Here is a 17,091-nt window from a genome sequence, read left to right as displayed (position 1 = left end):
TACTCAGAGAAACCCTTTCTTGAAATACAAGAAGAAAAAAAAATCTGATAAATTAAACTGATTTTAATTTTGTCAGCTTTAGAGTGGTAAAGCTGAAGTATTGTATGTAACCAGGAGTCCATTTCTCAACTTCTCTTTATTTGGTTTAATGCTTGAAGACAATATATTTGCCTTTGACCTAAGTGAAAAAGAATCTAATTTTTATATAACTGAAAACAAAACTTAGGAAAACCCACCTTGGTAACTTACACAGTGTACTTGATTTTAGAGGAAATTAGGGTGCACGGCTGTTGTGTGTCCCGTGTCTGTCGTGCTGAAGATTGGCGTGCTGGTGTGTACCAGTTTTGTCATCCACAGCACTTACGTCACATTGCCCCTCTTCATTGGAGAGCAAGCGTTGTTCACTGTAGGCTGTGCATTAACAGTAAGCGCTGCCACTTTTGACCGTACGCCAAGCATAGCTGTGATGGCTGTGCTATCTTTTCCCTCCAGCAGAAGTGGCCTCTTAATGGAGAGTGGTTTCCAGCAGGCACTAAGCCTCTCAGGAGCTGTCACAACTGTCACTGAGTTCTTGGGACTATTGTATGATGAGCTGCAGGATGGGAGGTGGGCCTTGGTTTATTTTGTATTTTCCCAAGCTTGTTTCTCTCTCCACTTCCAGATCGGGAGGAGTGCACTTGTGACCTCCTCTTCGTCTCTGCCTTCCTTCCCCTCCACACTTTCCTGGTCCAGGGACGAAAGCGCCCGAAGGGTTAAGTACAGTCTGAATGGTCTGCCCTGGCGGAGGGGCAGTGCTCCTGGGCGCTTTGTGCTTGGGCGCTGGCCCTCCTGTCCCTGCCCCTTGCTAACTGCCCTCTGTCCTGCATGAAACGGCAGCAGCGGCGCTTTGCTCCTGGTTTCTCACGGCAGCAGCCACATGCACATCTGTCCTAGAGATCCAGCCTCCCTTCTGTGTAACTCCACATCGCTCCTTTCACCTGTCTAACCAAGGGCACAGATCAGCCTGTAGCACTCACTCTAAGCATACTGTCTTGTTAAACAAACAGAACATTTAGCTGGCTGCTGGTTAACTATAACAGGGCAAATGTAAGTTTTTGGAGCTGCAGTTATTTAAAGTGTTGTGTTTGGGTTAGCACAAAAGTGTCCTGACTTACTTTATGCTGGCACCATCATGTCTGACAAACCCAGCCCTCAGTGGTGCTGTCACGCTTGTGCAGAGGTGAGGTGGCCGTAGGCTTAAACTGTCTGCTTGTACTGATTGGCCAGACCCTTGTGCTGGTGTGTGCCTCACCCTCTGAAGAGTAACATGATCAAGCCCCTCTAGAGGGTCGCCTCCCCCACACGCACCTTTAAGAAAGGCAGCTAAAGGGCGCAAAGGAGTTAAGTGTTCTGGTCCCTGTACCCAAAGGACCGCCATGTAGAAAGGAGAATGCTTTCACATGTACAGAGAGCATGACGACTTCCTCTGAGGAAGGCTGTGGGGAGAGCCCGAGCGGTGGAGACCTGCCCTTCAGTTCTAGCTCAGTCTGTCTGGAGCAAGGGTGAGAAGAGGGAAGAGAACTGGGGGCAAGAGAGCACCTCCCCCGGCAAGGCTTTGTGGGTCCCCTCCACCCCTCAGAGTGATGGGGACCCCGGCTGCTGCCAGGGTCACGTGGCTAGCCAGGTCTGAGTTTCCTTTTGAAGTGGTGGGCTAGCCAGGTCTGAGTTTCCTTTTGAAGTGGTGACGTCCAAAGATGTCTTGCTGTTTGGTACTTGCAGTCTTCTGAGGAGTCCTGACGGCCTGCTTAGTGGTTTGTTCCAATCCAGCGAGAACAGCAAAATAATAAGGAAATCCCCCATTTTGTTCATAATTTTGTTAATGAGAGCCAAGTAGGCCCTCCTTACCCACCATAACATTTTGTAGTTTTTAAAGTATGTATGGCGTTTTGGTAGCCTCGAAAAAGATCAGTTGCTGAAATGGTTTTGTGCCGTGATGAGTGAAGTCATTCAGGCCCATCCGAGCTCCTGGCAGCTTTGTCGTAGGTTAGGTTTCTGTGGTCTGTCTGTGCAGAGAAAATGGCACGTTGTTAAAGAGCTGAAGAAACAGCAGCTATAAGGTGACTTTTCTATTAACAGCTTTGAGAGCAGCACTTAACAGCCCTGGCTCTGCATGTTCACAATACTTTTCATAAACTTAAATGCTGGCTACATTGAAATCCTGAAATATGCTTTTTTGACGGCGGCGGAGGACTCAGTGCGTAAGTAATTGACCCTGGGTGATTGTCCTCTGCACTGGAGGAGCACTTCCTGAGCACTGGGAGTGGGTGTGCGGCTCACTCTTCAGAGGCTTCACACAGAGCTTGGCACTTTGGATCACTGTGGGTAATGTATTCCATTTCTGACTGTCGTCTTGACATCAGGGGAAGCAGAATCATCTGCTGTAGAGACAAGGGATTGCAGGAGACAGGAGGATTACAATTTTAAGACAGACCCGGCTACATAGCAGGGCTCTGTCTCAACATCCAAAATATAAGGTGTGGAAGATATTAGTTTTGTCTTCCAGATTTTTCCTCCCATGGGAGCAGCTCTGAATGGACTGTCCAGCTTCGTGTGTGCATGTGTTTGTGTGTGTGCATATTTGTTTGAAATTAAAAAAAAAAAAAAGATTAGCCAGACATTCCCTGTAAAAGGTAAGAAAGGTCTTAGAGAGGTGTGGTTCTGAGATCAGACCCACAAGACTCCGCTCTCACCGCCCTGCACTGAATATGGCGCCCTCTGTCTTCTCGGGGCCTCTAGTGTCGGTAACCCACTGATTTGAGCCGCAGTGAGCAGGCGCTCAAGAGTTTAACTTTAATCTCACAAGGTTCCAAGCCAACACCTGGTCGTTTACCAGATGAGTGGGAGCGGGTAAGAAAGTCGGTATTAGGAAGCCAGCCCTAGTGTCTTCTTAGAGGGGGAGAGGAAGTCCAGGAGGAAATGTGAAGGACCTCAGCAGACAGACAGTGTGGTGGGACTGAGGAGACGCCCCCCTTGGAGCTGGCCAGACCACAGACCTTAGGCAGACTTCCTCAGTCAGCTTCCTCTGGCAGCCATTCTTCTGGAGGAGGCTGCACTGTCTCCTGTGTCTAAGCAAAGCCTTCACAGCTGCGGCCTTTACCACACTGTCCCGCCGCACCGGTTAAGTCCCTGTCATGTGTGGCTGGAAACAGGCAATCAGTAATGGTGTAGATTTTGCATCGACGTACGCTCATTTCTAGATAAGGGATTGTCACACACAGTAAGATGAGCGCCGAGAAATGGTTTCTCTACACGCTCCAGACCAGACTCCTCCAGAGGATGTGGTCCTTGCCACATCTTGTCACACTGAGAGGCCCTGCCTTTAATGGCACTGCCTTTCCCTTGCAATGTTTTTAGGCATTCCCACTTTGAATCTACAGCCCATTTTGAACCTCCATAGTTAGACTGAATCTTTGCATCTTGAGAGATAAATATTTTGAGAAACAAGTGATGTGGAACTAAGTCATACTGGGCTAATCCATTTGGTTCACAGGCAGCACGTGGCTTTCTCAGAGAGGGCTCATAGAAACCATCCCTGAAGGCAGTTCTTAGCGGCAGTCACCCAGACTTCCCAAGCATGTAGTAATGTGGGGATCTGCAGAAGGCTTGAGCCCCGGCTCTTGGCTCCTCTGCAGACTCTGCCTGAGGGTGAGCAGCTAGCTCTTGGTCCTTCTTCCCATCTGGTGTTAAACTGATGGGTTACAGTCAGCTTCCAGCTCTGACGGTGTGTATTCAGACATGGGCCGCTGTGTTTGTTATTAACTGCATCTCGTTCCCTCCACTGAGAACTAAATGAGGCTTGTGTGTGTGCCCTTGTCAGTGCGTGTGTCTGTTCAGGAGTGGACCCGGTGTTCACTCACCTTCACTGCGTTCCCACTAAAGGGCTGCTTCCTGACCCACATGAGCTCTGGGTGTGAAGGTAACCCAGCCTGGCAGGCGTGCCTCCCTGGGAAGACTGAGGAAGGATGGGATGCTCAAAACTAACGGGACCCTGTCTCTTTGCAGACATCCAGGCTGGAGAAGCAGAACAGCACCCCAGAGAGCGACTACGACAACACCCCCTATGACACTGAGCCAGATGACACAGTGTATGTGCAGGAGGGAGTCGGGGACAGTCGGGCGGGACCGTCGGGGCTGTGAGCACAGACTCGGCAGCCTGGGCCGCCTTTCACCCCTTTCCTGCAGACCGTCAGGGTCTTAAGCTGCTTGAGTTTCCTGGTGTCATAGGCTGTGTGTCTTCTGTACTCACATCGCCACCTCAGTGCCGGCCGTTTGCCCCTGTACCAGCCTGCTGCAGGGCTGCAGTGTCTGCAGTGGACATCAGTGCCGCATGCCAAGCTGATAGGAGCTAGAGGCTGAGTGTTTCTCAAGGAATCCGCAGCCTGGGGATGGCTGTTTGCAGCTGCCCCTCCCCATCTGTTTTTCCTCAGTCTCTCTCCTTCACCCTGTCTCCAGCAGCCCTAACTCCAGCCAGGACAAAGTGAAAGGCTGTGGGTCTCCTGTTAGGCAGGAGAAGGGAACCACAGAAACAGCTCGTGAGCGCTCCTCGGGCTTAGCCGTTCTTAACTGTCCACAGGTCAAACCGGAAAGGACGGCAGAGGAGTATGGTGTGGCCAGGTGACGGCTCATTGCCAGACACAGCAGAGCTCCACTTGGTCCCCAGCTCCACGCTCCCCAGCACAGAAGATGTCATCCGGAAGACTGAGCAGATCACCAAAAACATCCAGGAGCTCCTGAGAGCCGCCCAGGAGAACAAACATGACAGGTACGAGCTGCAGCCGTGCTGGGAGTGCGCACCTGTGCCAACGGGGGTGGGGTGTGCTCTGAGTGTGCACACCTGTGCCAGCGGGGGTGGGGAGGTGCTGTGAGTGCGCACCTGTGCCAGCGGGGGTGGGGCGTGCTCTGAGAGTGTGCACCTGTGCCAGCGGGGGTGGGTGTGCTCTGAGTGTGCACCTGTGCCAGCGGGGGTGGGTGTGCTCTGAGTGTGCACCTGTGCCAGCGGGGGTGGGGTGTGCTCTGAGTGTGCACACCTGTGCCAGCGGGGGTGGGGTGTGCTCTGAGTGTGCACACCTGTGCCAGCGGGGGCTGCTTGAGTTCCGCTCTGACTTCAGGGTGGATGGAAACTTAAACACAATGTGTGTGGCTTGAGTTTGGGGTTTTTAGTGTGGAGGTTTTTGTTTTCATCACGTTACAAAGTCATCTAGAATAAATACATCTAGAAATAAAACTGCAGTGTCCTGGGGACAGCACGGGGGAGGAGACCACCTCACAGCTTGAAGGCCCTGCTGCTCTAGAGTCAGTCCCCTTGGGACTCCAGACAGGAGGTGTCCTGAGGGGAGGCTGCTCTTGACCTCTCTGGCTCCCTTGTGTGTGTGACACACACACACACACACACACACACACACACACACACACACACACACACGCAGAGTAATATAAAATTAGAAATAGAGATGGCTTTTGATAGTCTTTACTCAGAAGTCAGTTTTATGGTTTTAAAAAAACGAGGAAAGACTGTTACTTGCTTGCGGCTTTGAGTCTGTGGTGATTAGGAACACCTTCATCAGGCTAAACCTACAGCAGCCTGGGCAGTGTTTCTTTGCAGAAAATACCTCCCAACATTCTTTCCCGGTGCCCATGTCCCTCCCATGCAGCGAGGAAGTCCTGCACACATAGCCAAGGCTTAGTGGCAGTGTTACATTAAGAACTGTCACTCAGTACCCCATCAGCTTGTGTTAGAGCACATAGTCCCTCCCCAGGCTGAAGACCTGACATGGTGTGCTGTAGTGAATCCCCTGCGCTCTGTCAGGGTGCCTCAGATAAGACTCCTGCTCAAAGCCGGGGTCTTGGTTCTTCCCTTTCTCTTTTTTGGTTTTTCGAGACAGGGTTTCTCTGTGTAGCTTTGATGCCTTTCCTGGAACTCACTCTGTAGCCCAGGCTGGCCTCAAACTCACAGAGATCTGCCTGGCTCTGCCTCCCAGTGCTGGGATTAAAGGCGTGCGCCACCACCGCCCAGCAGTTCTCCCCTTTCTCATTACGAGTCAGCTGGCCATGCCTGCGTGGAGAGAGGCTGTTTACAGATGACAGTGTGAAGCTGTTATCTCCTTGCTCTCGGAGCAGCCGAAGGAGAGGAGCTGTGTGCCTTCCATGGCCAAGCAGCACATGGTGAGGTGGAGGCACTGGTGGAATTGGAGGGATTTTTTTTTATCAGTCTTTCTTCTTCACCTTTGTGGAACTTGGCACGGGACCGTTGCTCCTCTTCCTAGAAACCTGGAAGGTAGATAGGAGAAGTAAGTGAGCAGGCTGAGCACGTGGTTGTCTTCATCTCTGTGGCCCAGAGCACACAGTGCACATTGCAGGCCTGGGGACTGTTATGGGGTGAAGGTGTGCTTCTGAAAGGAGGGGGACCTGCTCTGTAGCTGTGTGTCCGCCGTCAGGTGTGCACAGAACCTCAGCCCTGCATTAACAGAGTGGAAATGGAACCGGTCTGGCCGCTGAGCACTCGTTACCTCTGAATCATTTGAGCTGCTGCTTAACGACCTCTTCAATATCTTACAGCTATATTCCCTGCTCAGAGAGAATACATGTCGCTGTTACTGAGATGGCAGCCTTGTTCCCCAAAGTAAGTCACTCCCTACCAGCCCTCTTTGACTGAGTTTCTCAGCATTGCTTCCTGACCTATGTACTACTGTCTTTGGTGAGGAGTGGGGTGCTGGGATGAAGCCTAGGGCCCTGCGTGCACTAGGCCCACTCTGCTGTCTTGCTGTCCAGTCACCCATGACCTTTCTCTTACATTTTTGTAGCACACAGCTCTTAAGTACATCACCTTGTAGGACTTTGAGATGTTCTTAGTGTGCACGAATATCCGTTTTAGTGAGATGTGGATATATGTAAGTCAGGTGCTGCAAAGGCAAAGCAATAGAATAAAGTTTAGGATATATTACCTATAAGATTATTTTCAAATACCTTAAAACAGCACATACTACTAAAATTCTTCTCAAATGTAAGCATTTCCTCACTGCTTAGGCCCTTGTTGGCGAAGCTGGTAACGTTTTTTTTTTTTTTTTTTTTTTTTTTTTTCGAGACAGGGTTTCTCTGTGTAGCTTTGCGCCTCTCCTGGAACTCACTTGGTAGCCCAGGCTGGCCTCGAACTCACAGAGATCCGCCTGGCTCTGCCTCCCGAGTGCTGGGATTAAAGGCGTGCGCCACCACCGCCCGGCTGCTGGTAACGTTTAAACACAACTCCAGGTGCTCTCGGGCAGCTTACTCCTTGCTGCTGGGGTCCACCCTGCAGCCCACAGCCTACCGTGTCCTCTTCATTTTAGAAACCCAAGTCTGACACGGTGAGGACTTCCCTCCGGTTACTGACGTCCAGTGCCTACCGGCTCCAGTCGGAGTGCAGAAAGGCCCTCCCGGGAGACGCGAGCTTGCCCACAGATGTGCAGTTGGTCACTCAGCAGGTCATCCAGTGTGCCTATGACATCGCCAAGGCCGCCAAACAGCTGGTCACAATCACCACCAAAGAGAACAACAACTGAGCTTGAGGCATGGCCCTGTTTTCTAGGCTTCTGGAAGTCCAGCTTCGGTGTAGACCTGAACTCTTCAGATTTTTACAGAAACGTTAATGATGATTTGAAACTTTTTAAAGAAAACTCAGTATTATTTTTGCATGTTTTCTAACAGACTTCTGACTGTGACTTACCGTTGCCTTACCTGTGCCTGTTTGCAGCCCATTCCTGCTGTGTTGCCGCCAGGCTTAGATCATGACCAGATGTGTGTCAGGTCTCTGTGCGGAGTTCGCTAAAACTCTCCCATCCCTTAAAACTCTCTACCCATGGCTGAAACTATAACTGATATTTTTAGTAAAACCTTTTCTTAAGACAGATGGATTTTTTAAAAATGACTTCTCTGTTCCTTCCAAGCATCGTGCAATAAGTAGATTGTCTATCCTGCCGTAGACTCTCAGAGCTCGGGGTATCTCCAGGCGTGTGTGGAGAGCAGGGTCCTCGCCTCTTCTAAAGAGAGCGCATCTCTTGGGAGAGACAAGGAAATGACCCACATCTAACTTTTGTATCATGTTAAGTGTGTGTTATTTAATATTTTTATCTTGATTTTCTATCTATAAAGATTTTACCATCATGCTGAAGTCTCCGTAGTGTCCAAATAGTAGTTACGAATCCCCCCTCTACGTCAGGTTCCAGTTAGCCACATTCAGAGCAGGAGTGGCACCCATTGTCAGGGACCTACCTTCCCCCCAGCCTGACAGTTGACTCAGAACTTACTGCAAAGAGAACCGCGGGTCTTGCACTGGGCGGACACCACGGTGCCCTTCATTCTGTGACCCCTCACAGCTTCACATGACTCCTGCTCTGGAAGGGTTTCTTCCCAGGTAAGACGTAATGGTCTCAGTTTCTTCCTTCACCTCACTGCTACTTAGAGATTAAGTAGTTCTCAGCATGCTCCAACTGACTGCAGCTCTCCCATAGCTCTGCAAGGGCAGAGGTTGACACTCAGACCACAGCAGCACTGGGGTTTACATTACTTAAGGCTCTTCCTTAATATCCCAGCTTACCCCATCTGTTTCGTATGGGTGGAACTCAGGCCCTAACCTGAGAGAGCAGGCAGTGTATGGCTATGAAGGCAGTCCGGTGTCCAGCAGGGCAGAGGGCAGCTGGGGAGCCCCGCCTGGCCTGCAAGGACAGCGGCTCCTCTCCCTCTCACTCCTCTCCTGTTGCTGTGGAGAAACAGACTTGAAGTTGCTAAAGCTTTGGTTTTTCCAGATACCAGAAATTTTATGCCATTTTTCTAGTTAGAAATGTGGGTAGTCAATCCAGACATGCCCACTGAAGAGGTGGAAGTGACCTGTAGCCTCTAGGCTGCCTCTCACAGCCTCTGCTGGTGTCTTTAAACTGCAACATGAGGGCTGGCTTTTTTTTTTTTTTTTTTTTTGGTTTTTCGAGACAGGGTTTCTCTGTGTAGTTCTGGTGCCTGTCCTAAATCTCACTCTGTAGACCAGCCTGGCCTCCAAATCACAGAGATCTGCCGGCTCTGCCTCCTGAGGAGGGCTGGCTTTACTGGCCACCAGAAGTAGGCCTCTGAGCCAGCAGTGGAAGGCAGCGATCACCTGCCATGAGGTCACTGTCAGTCTCCTCCCCTGTGTGCTCTGTGGGAATGATCAAGGGTGCAGGTTTCCTCCCGGAAACAGCACCGCCACAGTCAGGTTCTCCAGGTCAGGTTGCCTACATTGTGTGCATGGGAAAGGGCCAGCACTCCAGAAACTGTGCCCACTTATCTGTCCGTAAAACCCTAAATGCCACATCGCTGCTGAATGCCCAGGAGTGCCTTTCCCAAAGGGGTCTGCTAGCTTGAGCTCAGGCATTGACTTTGACAAGCTTTTCTGCATGCTTCAAGGACTCTGCTGCCCTTCCTGGCAGGCTCTGCGGAGCTGGTTCCAATCCTGAGCTGGTTCCCATGATCCCCAGGGAGGACAGGCCTCTGTTGGAAGCTTCTTGGAAGAGAATTTTTCGTTAGAGGCAAGGACATGCCACAGAGGACACTGTCTGTAGAAAATTAAGGAACTCGGGGCCAGTACAGTGTTTCCAACTGCTCTCAAAAACACCAGAGTTCAGTCAGTCCTGAGTGCTCCTCAGGCCTTCCAGGTGGACGCCAAGGAAACAGCAGGAGGTGCCCCACACAGCCCCTCATGCGACCTGGGGTCAGAACATTCTGCTCCCATAGGCAAATGCATCCTGTCTCAATGCTTGTCCTGGCCAGTTTTGCTTGTGGGTCCCATCGCCTTGCGCAAGTCAGCCCTGCGTCCAATCCAGCTGTTCTGTCCCTTCTTCCCTGTTCTTCTTTCCTGCCTGTGTACCCCACTTCCCGGGACCGAGAGGATGAAGGGCCTGCTGGTGAGCTGGCCCCGCCCCAAGCTCCACTTGCCGAAGGCACCGTGGCCTCAGCGTGACGGTTCTTACTTGCCAAAGACTTGAGTCCAGTGTTGCCACAGTCGGGACTATAATCACACAGTGTGGGGTGCTCCCCTGCCTCCAGTGAGTCCTCCACAGCTCCCGTGAGCCTCTTGTAGTCCAGTCTCCTTTCCTTCCTTGTGCTAGTTGAATATAACCCGTGCTCTTAGAAAACACAGTGCTGCATAGACAAAACGAGACGCATGTCACGCCGGGGGTTTACCTGCGTCGCTCCTTCGCCTGCACTGTTCCTCGTTGTCATTAAACATCCTGTTCCTGATGATGCTGTCCCCTCGTGTAAAGCCGTTCTGGAAACGGTCCCTGCCAGTTATGCAGTAAACAGTCTCTTCAAGTGCCTGTGGTCACTTTGATCTCCTCCAGCCGGTGGACGTCTCCGGACACTGGGTAGGGGTGGGCAGGCCCCCACGCCACTGTACCTCTGAGGAGAGGTGGTTCAAGTCTCCCCACCTTGGGGCACCCAGCTTAGCCTTCTCTTTCCTGTGTTTAGCATGTAGCCTGTGTGTTTTGTATTTGAGGCAGGGTCTCAACCTGTAGCTCAGGCGTGCCTTGAGCGGTCATCCTCCTGCCTCGGCTTCCTGAACACTGGAACTACAGACATGTGCCATCATGCCCATCCTAGTGCACTTAGCCCTTTCATTTCTAGGTCGTCCCAAGGCAGCCTAACTCACATGCCCTCACCCCTTCTCAGCAGGCAGTCAGGCCATAGAATGAGTCCGTGCTGAAGGCCAGCAGTCTTTTCACTCTCAGTGTGCATGGGGGCCGTGTGCTTTGGTCAGTCAGGGCCACCTAGTCTTCTGGAGAAGCAACTTGGTACTTCCAGGTAGAAGGAGGAGGGGACACTTGACCATCTCCAGGCCTCTCCAAATGAAGCCCAAGAAAGGCAGGACGTTACTCCCTGCTAGGGAGGACGTCTTGGGAGAGCCCGCAGTCCACAGCTCACACCCAGCAGCTCACACCCAGAGTGCTTCCGGGGCCAGGTTCCCAAGAAGCCCTGTGGAGTTGCTGAGCCATACAAAGCTGACTCGGCTGTGCGGGTGCCCGTCTGTACCACGCTGGAAGACACTGCTGTAGATGCTCTCGGGTCTGTGCGCACACAGCACTCCTCTTGATCATGACCTTATAATTCCAGCTGCTGCTGGCGATCGACCGTGACTATTGGCACTGCTCAGTTCTTTTCGTGGGTGACCTCTTCCAAGTACTGGTGAGATAACCCAGCCGTCAAGGCGCTTGCCTCCAAGCCTGATAAGCTGAGTTTGAACCCAGAACCCACGTGGTCGAGAACACCAGCTTCCTTGAATTGTCCTCCAAAGCCATGAATGCATGTACACACCCACAGACACGCTCAGGGTGGATGGCCACTTCGGTCTTCAGCAGCCTATGGAGGAAGATGTGTTTCCACTTGATGGAAGAAACCCACACACAAGGCGGGGCGCTCCCCGCCTGGGGAAGGTGAGGAACCTGACGGTCCGTCAAATGAGGCATCTTTGAGAATGTGGCGAAGCGGCCAGTGACGGAGCTCTGGAAGCCTCGAAGCCCCACTGCCAGGGCACCCCGTGTACTCCATCTGTAGGCCAAGCACAGACCACCTCACACAGGGACCCCAGGGACCTGTCTGCCACCCAGCAGGCCAGGAGTGTGCGGTTGTCCAGGAACAAGTCTAGAGGGTGCCCACCTCGGCCCTCTGACCACGGCTGTTTCTCCACGATTCAGCCCATACAATCCTTCCACCTGCTTCCCACTTACAGGGCATCGGCGGCCATGACCTCAGCTCTGCACATCTGGCCCCTGCTCCCCGTCCCACACACCCCACAGCTTCCTCTCTTCACAGGTTCCCAAACTCTTCACACTCACTCAGAACTTAGTCCAATTTGTCTCCCAAATGGGGCATCTCTCCAGCGACTCCAGAGCCTCGGCCTACAAAAATCCCTCTTCCCAACACCTTCCCTCCTTGGAGTCATCTTCCCCTCCTATCTGCCCTCTCTCAGGCCCACTTTGGTCAGCCTCCCCTTCAAAAGCCCAGGCTGACACTCACCTAGCCTTGGCTTCTGTTTGCTAGCCTTGGCTACTTGTGTTTGCTAGCCTTGGCTACTTGTGTTTGCTAGCCTTGGCTTCTTCCCTCTGCTGGCCTTGGCTGCTTCTCTTTGCCTACTCTAAGCTCCATCTCATGCCCTGAACACCTAAGAGATGGGCACATTTTGAAACTGCAGTTTGACCCGTCAATCCAGAACCCTGCTTCGGCACCCCTCCAGTACGGTCTACGGTCCCCCCACACCCACCGTGCCAGGGTCTCTATATCTTGCAGCTAGTTATCCAACACCCGGGAACTAGGAATTGAAACCTCCCCATTCCACAGATGAGGAGCCTGAGGCTCAGACCTTCAAACATGGGTAGTCGTGGAGAAGCCCAGAGTACAAGGCCTGTGCTCTGAACCCACGCAAATGGACATCCTGTATAAAGACAGCAGGCCTGTCTTTATATAAAAGGAGGAGGCCAGGAGGGGGTCCAGACCGGCTCCCACCCCCAGTCTGTTTTGTCTGCCAGTGCCGCATTTTTCCCACGGGTTTCTCATCGGTTCTGGTTGTTTGACACCGAGGCATCCCTTACCTTCTGCTGTTAGACACCGGTCTCTGTGAAGCCGCTGCCCAGTTCACCAGCAGGAATGGTCTGAGGACCACAGGTTCCACAGGCATGTTGACAGGAGCTGAGGAGAGGAGAAGCCCCCACTCCACCCCACGCCAGGCTCCTGCATCCTGAGAGGAGGGACATCCCCAGGCAAGGCCGAAGAATGAAGGATGACTGGCTCCTGGTTAAAATGGGGACAATTCTGCCCACACCTCAGGCAGACACACGGAAGGCATCCCCTGGAAGGCTAGGTCTCCTGAGCTCCCTGTTGATGTTCCCCACAGCCTACATTTCCGTACTCCTCATTTCACAGACAGAAGACCTGGGCCCAAGAGGAGTCGTCTGACTGCTGTGTGATGGGCACTGACCGGAACCAGAGCCTGGGCCAAGGAGGGCTGGGCACTCTCCCTCACTGAAGGTGACTGCCACATCTGCAGGGTTACGAAGTATCTATTCACTTGTGACCCCAGTACCAGGTGAGGAACCCACGCAGTCTTTCCAAGGCCCTGTGGGCCCTCCATCCTTTAGACTTCAGGGCAGCTGACAAAGCTTGTGTGCATTTCCAGGACCAGTTTGGCTTCACAGAACATGTGAAGAGGCCTCCTGAGACTGGCATACACTCCATGTATGGATAGGTATAGTATATTAAGGCAGATTATTGTATCTGCTGTAAACTGATTTAGCAAACTACCAGCCTTAGATAATTTGTGCTGATAGATATTCTTATATATTTGATACAAATGTAAATTATTCCTACATTCCTATTTAAGATAACTGTATATTGATACAAATACAAAATTATATGTTATATTGTACACATGTTCCTACTCTTATTTGAAATATTTTTTATATTAATACAAATGTAAAGTTATATTCGCCATACTGTATGTATGTTCTACCTGTTTAGGATATTTTGTATATTGATACATATTAAGGATATTGTTATCATATTGCACTATACATTTCTACCTCAATTTAAGATATTTTTTTGAGGTCATTTTCCTTATACTGTACATCTGCTTACAGATTGTTAACTTTGTTAATGTGTAGCCTTAGTCCTTAGGCTATTTAGGTAGATAAGACTTACAGAATTATAGTCACCCATGCTTGATATTTCTATAGTTATGTTAGTCAGGTTGTCCAGATTTACAGAAACATATGTCAGATGGATAGGTAATCTTCAAACACTTCATAGGCCTAGAGAATATGACATTTAAATGTTTTGAAAACTTAGAATTCTGTTGACATGAGACACGATTGCTCCTGGCAGCACTGATCTGATCCCGAGAGAATGTTGGGCGTCTAAGACTTTTCCATTTGGAAGTTTGTCTTCTTCTTGGCACAGAGTGGCCTATTGGGCAAAGAACTGCCCTTGCCTTGACTGCTGCCAGTATGAACGCTGTCCTTTCCGGGCGAGCAGGGCACAAGGAAAAGTGACTACTGAACTCTGCCAAGACAGGGTAAGATGGTCTTTCAAAATACCTGCTTCTGAAAATGATCTGTCAGATAGTCTAGGCCTGTAGCCAAATTGGATGCTCCAACGATGCTGAGAAACTTCAGGTGACTGTCCAGGCTGCCAACTGTCTCTGTCTATTCTCACAAGAATTTCAGAAATTGCTTGCTTGCATTTTCCATTTTCTCAGCTATTATTATGTTCCTTCTCAGGTCTTTGAGTTGAAGACTAGATAGTTACAGTTACAAACTTCTCGTATCTTAGCTAGAACATATTAAGTACTAGAGCTAGAATCTTCAGGATAGGACAGCTACTGGAGTAATCTCAGTAATTTGCCATTTACCTATGATCTGAACATTTCTGGACATTTAGCATGTCTTTCTTGTTTGATGCTGTTCTTGTTGGTTGTAGTTCCATTTTTGTTTATGTGTTTACCCTTTGTTTTTCCTGGACAATACTTGATAATCATTCTTATTGTATATAGTTTGCATTAAGTTTAGAACCTTCTTATTTAGACAAAAAGGGGAAATGTAGTGGTATTTGCTCTGCCCATGACCTTGGGCTATAGGGTCCAAAGGAGGCGGTGCTTCCTGCCATTGTATGTGACCTCTTAAAAGGTAAAGGAGAAGAGTCATGAGTCCCTTCTCCCTGCTACCTGCTTCCTGGTCTGATGGAACTGCCAGCCGGATTGGCTCCTGGTCAGATCCGAGGACAACTTCGGCTGGCTACTCCGTTCTGTATTCATGAGTGTATTTCCTCAGTTTATATCTTAATAAATTCTGTTACCCATTAAATGGACTCACATGGATTGATCTTACAGGCCTGGCCCTGACAGGAGACTCCCACTCTCACAGGAATGAATTCTCCTGCTGGGGGCACGCCATAGGAGCTAGGGTAACTTTAATTATCTCGAGCGTTTGCCTCTTACTTCATCTGTTTTTCACCTTTATTATCTTTTTATTTACAGAAGACAGCTTGCAGGAATCTGTGGGTCCCAGAGGTTGGACTCAGCGGCCAGGCCCGTCAGCAGGCTCTGCTGTGTGCTGAGACATCTCACCAGCCTTGTTTTATTTTTAAAATTGCATTTCAAAGGCTACAGCTGTGGAAAAATATAGACAAATACCCAAAATGAAAACAACGTGGATAGGGATGTAGCCCAGTTGGTAGAGTGCTTACCAAACATGTACAAAGCTCTGGCTGGATTCTATCCCCAGTAAAATATAAAGCAGGCAGAGCAGACACACGCCAGAATGAAAAATACCATTTATCCTGTTAGAAATCACCCATAATGCATATTGCTTCCTTAAAATTGGAATTATGTAATTACTGCTTTTGAGATACTTTTTAACCTATCCAGGCGTGACTAGTCTCTAGAACTTGGTTTAGAAGTCTGCTGCTGTCTTAGTGTGTAACACCCCAGCCTCCAGGGTTGGTCACCTCAGTGAGCTCTCACAGACCAGCACGGTGAGCCATGTCTTTGCCCCAGGCTATTTCCGGGCCGGGATGCAGGGTGGCATGTTCCAGGAGGGCTTCTGGGAGGTCACTGCAGGCCAGTGACTCTGACTGTAGGTATGAGATTGTAAAAGGTCTGACCACAGCGTGAGAAGATGGGGTGAAGGGAAGTCCCTGTCAACTGGAACAGTGATGAGGTGGAAGACTCTGGGACCCCAGGTTCCTGTCAACTGTGTACTTAGCTGAGAACACAGAAGGGCAGATGGATTTCTGGGTTGTGATGGAGTCTGGACTCATATGATGGCTGAGCAGGGACCCAGGCACCTGTAACTCCATGGTGGGGATGTAGGAGTTGGAAGTGAGGCTGCAATCCCGTGAGGTACTGATGTGGAAACCAGGGTCTGCCTGGTCACCTGAAAGGCCTGGGAGGTGTCAAGGCCTGACCCTTCAGGGCTGCACTTTTGAGGTGACAGCTGGAAGAGACCGGTGTCATTGCAGGTGTGCTCGGGGCAGCTCACGTCTTGCTTTTCATGCGTGTGTGCATGCATGCGTGTGTGCGTGCAAGCGAGCGTGTATGCACTCACATGCAGCTACTTGCGGGAGTCTGATCTTTCCTTCCACCATATGGTTCTTGAGGACTGAAATCCTTAGGCTTGGCAACAAGTGCCTCTAACCACTAAGCCATCTTCCTGGCCCCCGAGAAACCAGTTTCTATCCACAGCCCAGAAAGGTCCAGAAACAACTATGTGCGCTGGAAGCCAGAAGCAGAGCTGTGGCCAGTGAGGTCTAGATGCTCAGTGCGGTCTTGGGAGTGACCGGTCAAGTGGCATGAATAACAGTGTGGCCCAGCGTGGGGACTCTCACAGATGCCCTGCCTACCGTGACTGGGCAAAGGAACACGAGAGAGCTGCAGATGTGGCATCTCCTAAAGATGAGCACTGTAGGGCAGCGCATGGCAGCCTCATGCCCTCCAGGACTCTGAGGGCCACAGATGTGGGGATCACGTGGGGTCACGCAAGGAACTTTAGAAAAGCCAATTTCAATAGAAAAAGGTGGAGACAAAGGAAAATGAGAAAAGGAACAGCAGTGTACGCGTACGTCAGCCTTGTGCAGCGAAAACAAAGGAGCTGTAGCTAGTGTTGGAGAAGCATGTGACTGTGTCCTAGTGATTGTAAAGTCCCCTTCCTCGAATAAAGACACTGAGGTCAGATTCCACATGGCTGAACCCAGGCCAGGTCATAGAGAACTGCAAGGCCAGTGGTTTGCCAAAGCATCACACTAGTCCTGCAAGTGATACTTATTTCAGGAACTGAAGGCTCCCTAAAACCCAGATGGCAGGAAAACACTTTCTGTCCATAAACAGGGCTATGGCCGGGCGGGGGTGCTGCACGCCTTTAATCCCAGCACTCCAGAGGCAGAGGCAGGAGGATCTCTGGTTTAGTCTACAGAGTTCAGGACAGCCAAGGCTACACAGAAACCCTGTCTAGATAAACCCAAAGAGAAAGAAAAGGACTCTCTCTCCTTCCTGTCACGCCATGGTCT

General features: G+C 50.6%; 1 protein-coding gene and 1 long non-coding RNA gene across 8 annotated transcripts in view; one reads left to right on the top strand and one right to left on the bottom strand.

Moving 5' to 3' along the window:
- Git2 (GIT ArfGAP 2) overlaps positions 1-10,354 on the top strand; it is a 53,807-nt gene extending 43,453 nt beyond the window's left edge. For 5 of the 7 annotated variants that reach the window (XM_052755087.1, XM_052755088.1, XM_052755086.1 and 2 more), the window contains 5 exons: positions 662-751; positions 4,042-4,124; positions 4,613-4,801; positions 6,595-6,658; positions 7,362-10,354. In XM_052755087.1, coding sequence (XP_052611047.1) covers positions 662-751; positions 4,042-4,124; positions 4,613-4,801; positions 6,595-6,658; positions 7,362-7,574 — 639 coding nt within the window. In that variant the 3' untranslated portion in view covers positions 7,575-10,354. The remainder of the gene's footprint in view (positions 1-661; positions 752-4,041; positions 4,125-4,612; positions 4,802-6,594; positions 6,659-7,361) is intronic. The other 2 variants (XM_052755092.1, XM_052755089.1) reach the window with 1 other exon arrangement.
- Positions 5,491-7,355, bottom strand: LOC128120864 (uncharacterized). The gene is made up of 2 exons (XR_008221968.1): positions 6,863-7,355; positions 5,491-6,306 (listed from the first exon to the last, which is right to left on the bottom strand). It is a non-coding gene; the product is annotated as an uncharacterized LOC128120864 (long non-coding RNA).
- Positions 10,355-17,091: the final 6,737 nt, after the last annotated feature.

This window comes from Peromyscus californicus, unplaced genomic scaffold, assembly GCF_007827085.1.
Source record: "Peromyscus californicus insignis strain IS unplaced genomic scaffold, ASM782708v3 Scaffold_2__1_contigs__length_46816999, whole genome shotgun sequence".
In the NCBI taxonomy this organism is placed as follows: domain Eukaryota; kingdom Metazoa; phylum Chordata; class Mammalia; order Rodentia; family Cricetidae; genus Peromyscus; species Peromyscus californicus.
The sequence above is the reverse complement of the archived record's forward strand: the minus strand, read 5'-3'. Positions and strand labels throughout refer to the sequence as shown.